This window comes from Cebus imitator, unplaced genomic scaffold, assembly GCF_001604975.1.
Source record: "Cebus imitator isolate Cc_AM_T3 unplaced genomic scaffold, Cebus_imitator-1.0 Scaffold91, whole genome shotgun sequence".
NCBI classification, from domain to species: Eukaryota; Metazoa; Chordata; class Mammalia; order Primates; family Cebidae; genus Cebus; species Cebus imitator.
Genome location: NW_016107406.1, coordinates 2,778,451 through 2,783,680, shown reverse-complemented (window position 1 = coordinate 2,783,680; position 5,230 = coordinate 2,778,451). Strand labels below are relative to the sequence as shown.

At 46.9% G+C, this 5,230-nt stretch overlaps 1 protein-coding gene across 3 annotated transcripts in view; it reads right to left on the bottom strand.

Moving 5' to 3' along the window:
- Window positions 1-5,230, bottom strand: part of PLCD4 (phospholipase C delta 4) — a 28,487-nt gene that overhangs the window by 7,156 nt on the left and 16,101 nt on the right. For all 3 annotated transcript variants that reach the window (XM_037740828.1, XM_017535149.2, XM_037740829.1), the window contains 3 exons: window positions 3,596-3,797; window positions 1,578-1,722; window positions 606-758 (listed from right to left, as the gene is read on the bottom strand). In XM_037740828.1, coding sequence (XP_037596756.1) covers window positions 606-758; window positions 1,578-1,722; window positions 3,596-3,797 — 500 coding nt within the window. The remainder of the gene's footprint in view (window positions 1-605; window positions 759-1,577; window positions 1,723-3,595; window positions 3,798-5,230) is intronic.

Sequence of the window (5,230 nt, the reverse complement as noted above, 5' to 3'; positions counted from 1 at the left end):
AGGTGGATCACAAGGTCAAGAGATCGAGACCATCCTGGTCAACATGGTGAAACCCCGTCTCTACTAAAAATACAAAACATTAGCTGGGCATGGTGTCACGTGCCTGTAATCCCAGCTACTCAGGAGGCTGAGGCAGGAGAATCGCCTGAACCCAGGAGGTGGAGGTTGCGGTGAGCCGAGATTGCACCATTGCACTCCAGCCTGGGTGACAAGAGTGAAACTCCGTCTCAAAAAAAAAAAAAAAAAAATTATTGATAACTGGTTGTTATGGGAGAGGTTGGGATTATGATGGAAGGGGAGATTTCCCTTTATATTGTTTGTATACTCCACAACTATGAGCTACCAGGAAAAAAATCAAGATCTTCCATTGAGAAAAGAAATAAAATAAATTGTTGATTTAAAATATAGAGAACTATAAATAAAATTCTGTGTTCAATTAGATTTTTTTAAAGTTAAAGTTGTCTCCAAGGATCCAAGGACATTAAAGAACAAGATGGGCCATCCGAGGATAGATAGAAGGGAACAGAGGAGCACAGAGGAAGGAGCCAAGGTGGAGGAATACAGAAGCCACAGCAGAGCCTGGGCTGGAGGAACAGTGTCCCTACCTCAGGCGAGGGAAGCTGATTGGGTAGCAACCCATCCAAGGTGGAGCTCAGCAGCTGCTCCCCCAGGATCTCAGTCAGATGTTGGGCCATGGTCTGCTGCTGCTCCCAGCTGCAGTGGGTCTCCAGGGACAAAATGACTGGGTAGTCTGATGTCTGGTGGTGAGGGGAGGGAATGGTGGATTCAGAATTTTTTGTTTTTTGTTGTTTGTTTTTTTTTTAAAGACAGGGTTTCACCATGTTGGTCAGGCTGGTCTTGAACTCCCGACCTCAGGTGATCCACCTGCATTGGCCTCCAAAGTGCTTAGATTACAGGCGTGAGCCACCACACCCGGCCTGGATTCAGAGTCCTAAAATGCTGCAACCTACTTCTCCAAGTACCTGCTTCCTAGGCCTCCCTACTTACTGACTCAAATGGGTACCCTGATCGCTAAGCTCAAACTCCATCACAGGATCCAGTGAGATCTTGCTGGGTCTGACACCCACGCCCGGGACACTGTCCACATCTAAGGACGTTTTCGCATCTTGGGATCCCAAATCTCATGCCTGTGCTCAGTCTGACCCAGGCCCCTCTGGGACCTTTGAGTTTTCAGGCTCTGAGTGGGAAGGCCAGGCCACATTCCCTTGTTATGTGTTCACATTACACTCTCATGCTTTCATTCTCCAGATTCCTGTTCTTCAGCCCTACTCACTACTATTTCTGTGTCTCCTATCCACCCCCTTCCAGAAGGGTGATAGAACTTGTTAGAAGTAATAGTTTCTAACCAAAAGTAATTACCTCCATAACTACTAATTATTAGTGACATGTCCAGCACTTATTCATAATCAGCCTTTAATATTTGGCTGACGAGTTACAGTTAAATCCTCTTTTGATGAAACTTCCCCTGTACTCCTCCACCCTCCCCAGACCCAGAGCTGGTCGCTCTTCCCTCAATCCTTCTGGCCTCACCAGTGTCCCCAACCTGGGGCTACTACCTGGAAAGCATACTGTGCTACTGTGGCCACGACATCTTTGAACAGGATGCGGGAGGTCAGGGTGTGTCCGTGGTAAACGACAGGTTCCCCATTAGGTCCATCCCATACATCCACCTCCAGGCAGCGGCACCCCCGCTTCAGGGCCCTGAAAGAACCCCCCACCCCAGAAATGGGAGAGGTCAATATCTGATCTACCTAGGGACTCTCTCCTCACTCTGGAGAGAACAGTGCTCACCAACACTTACTCATCCAGACCCCTTCAAGCTACATCTGCATAGAGCCTTCTCTGTCCACAGGGACACTGCTGCAAGCTCATGCTGATCTCCACCCATACTTCAGCCCACCCGACTCACAGTCCTTCCATAGCAACCCATCACACATTGCCTCATGATGCTTCTGGTGTTCTGGTTTTACTTATTTACTTATTTATTTATTTATTTTTTATTTTTTTGAGACAGAGTCTTACTCTGTTGCCTAGACTGGAGTGCAGTGGCGCAATCTCGGCTCACTGCAACCTCCACCTCCCAGGCTCAAGCGATTCTCTTGCCTTAGCCTCCCAAGTAGCTGGGACTACAGGCACATACCACCACACCTGGCTAATTTTTTTGTGTCTTAGTAGAGACAGAGTTTCACCATGTTGTCCAGGCTGGTCGTGAACTCCCGAGCTCAGGCAATCCACCCGCCTTGGCCTCCCAAAGTGCTGGGATTACAGGCGTGAGCCACCATATCTGGCGGAGACAGGGTCTTAATCTGTCACCCAGGCTAGAGTGCAGTGGTGTGATCATGGCTCACTGCAGCCTTGACCTCCCAGGCTCAAGCAATCCTCCCACCTCTGCCTCCCAAGTAGCTGGCACTACAGGCACACATCACCACGCCTGGCTAATTTTTGTATTCTTTGTAGAGCTGGAGTCTCACTATGTTGCCCAGCCTGCTCTCGAACTCCTGGGCTCAAGCGATCTCCCCGCCTCAGCCTTCCAAAATGCTGGAATTACAGGCATAAGCCACAGTGTCCGATTCCTATGCAATACCTTCGTTATTCAAACTCTCAGTAAATTTACACCTTAATTTCTCAGCTAGACTTCCTAAGGTGGAAACTATATGTTCTGCTCATCGTTGTGTCCCTTGAAGCTACTAGTTCAGTTGCTGGCAATACAAAGATATCTTGACTATTCATTCTAATCCATGATTAGTCACAATAAAAGCAGCTACTGTTCATTAGCTATTGACATACGGATTATCTCTTCACAACAACCCAGACAGAATAGGCACTGTTACCATCCCCATTTCATAGAGCGGGAAATAGGGATGGAACTTCCTATTAGAGGTTAAATACTTAGCCCCAGAGGCTGGGCACAGTGACTCACACATGTAATCCCAGCACTTTGGGAAGCCGAGGTGGGCAGATCATGAGGTCAAGAGATCAAGACCATCCTGGCCAACATGGTGAAACCCCGTCTCTACTAAAAAAAAATACAAAAAATTAGCTGGGCGTGGTGGTGGGAGCCTGCAGTCCCAGCTACTAGGGAGGCTGAGGCAGGAGAATCGCTTGAACCCGGGAGGCAGAGGTTGCAGTGAGCCGAAATTGCGCCGCTGCACTCCATCCCGGAAGACATAGCAAGACTCGGTCTCAAAAAATTTAAAAAATACAGCCCCAGAGTATCAAGTGAGGGAGCTAGGATATGACTTCAGATGGTCTCACTCCAGAACTTATATTTTAAACTCCTATTCTCTATTGCCTTCCATTTAACCATTTATTTATTTGTTCAATATAAGTCTGTCAGGGCCTCTGAGTTCCAGAGTTTCATGGCTTGTGAAAGAGAAGTTCCATTTACCCGTAGGGTCTCATTACCATTCTCCCACCAGTCTTCAATATCTCCTCCAAGTGTCCCAGGTATCCAGGGCTCCTCAGCCCCTAAACCCCCACAACACTGTCCCAATCTGTGAGACACTGACAGCTCCCCTCACTTTCCTACATGGTCCCTCTCATGAGTTGGACCCCTTCTCTACCACCACTGCACCGTATGTATCCCTCGACGCTGCTCTGGCCACAAAGCTGATCCCCCACTAGGTAGGTGTTGTGAGAGGAGCAGATGAAGTAGTGGTTCAGGGGTTGAGTCATATCCTGATAGATGGGGAGGCAGGCTGGGTTGAAGATGTCTCCATCCTTAGAGCAGAGGTAGCTGAGGAAGCCATCCATGCTCAGCACATGCCGCAGTTTGCCTGGAGTGTGGATAGGGGAACATTAGAGTGAGAAGCTCTGAATGGGAACATCCCAGCCCATCCTTCATCCCACTCCATCCGGAGTCCTGCCTTTCAGATGGCATCCATTCCCGGCCTTTAGATCCCAAACCTGCCCCACCTAGTGTGTATCATTTCAATCATTCCCACCCTCAAAGAATGTTAAAGGGAATAGTTAAGGTCATTCGAGTCCCGTGCTCTCTAACAGAATTTCCTATAATGAAATAAATGTCTTTTTAAAAACTTTTTGGGGGTCTTTTTTTATGCTACAGTACTAAGAAGAAAAATGTTTTATTCTGCAGTGTCATATATAGTAGCCTTTAGCCACGTGTGGCTACTGAGCACTTGAAATATGGTTTGTGTAACTGAGGAACTGAATTTTAAATTTTATTAGATTTTAGTTAATTTAAATTTAAACAGCCAAATGGAGCTCCCAGTTACTATAATGGACAACATCCAAAAGGCTAATTTTTTTCTTTTTGAGATGGACTTTCGCCATTGTTGCCCAGGCTGGAGTGCAATAGTGTGATCTCGGCTCACTGCAACCTCCGCTTCTCAGGTTCAAGCGATTCTCCTGTCTCAGCCTCCCGAGTAGCTGAGATTACAGGCGTGCACCACCACACTCGACTAATTTTGTTTATTTTTATTTTTTTAGAGCTGGGGTTTCACCATGTTGGTTAGGCTGGTCCAAAACTCCTAACCTCATGATCTGCCCACCCTGGCCTCCCAGAGTGCTGGGATTATAGGCATGAGGCACTGTGTGGCCCCAAAGGACTAATTTATAGATGGGGAAACTGAGGCCCAGAGAATCAAAGTCAAAGATTTAGTGACATGGCCAAGCTACCTGTATTTTCTTCCTTGGGCTGTATACCTGAGACTAATTATGGTCTGAGGGTTTCTTCTTACTCTCTTCGTTCCCATATGATGTACTGAGGCACATTTTTCAACATTCTCTTAGACTACACTTCCGTTGCGAAACGGGCCCTGTTACTCTCCATAGCTCTCACCCATCTCAGTATGGGTTTTATACAATAGTGACTAATAGTTATCAACCACTCACTCTATGCCCAGGGCATTACATGCAGCATCTCACTAATGTTCTCTCTAACATGATGAAGTAGATGTAATATAATTTGTCGTGAGAGGTTAGGTAACTTGTTCCAGGTCTCGTAATTAGTAGAAGCTGGGATTTGAACCCAGACAGCCAGGTGTCAGAGCCATGCCCTACACCACTGGACTGTGCGGTCTCACTGAGAATAATGTTGCTACAAGGACGCTCACCTGTTAGGTGAAACAACCTCACTCTCATGCCCAGCTTCCTTGCTCCAGGTTTCACAAGACCTGGAGATGGTGAAGAATGACAGGAAGTTGGGCAGGAAGTTTCTTTTTTTTTTTTTTTTTTTTTTTTTTTTTTT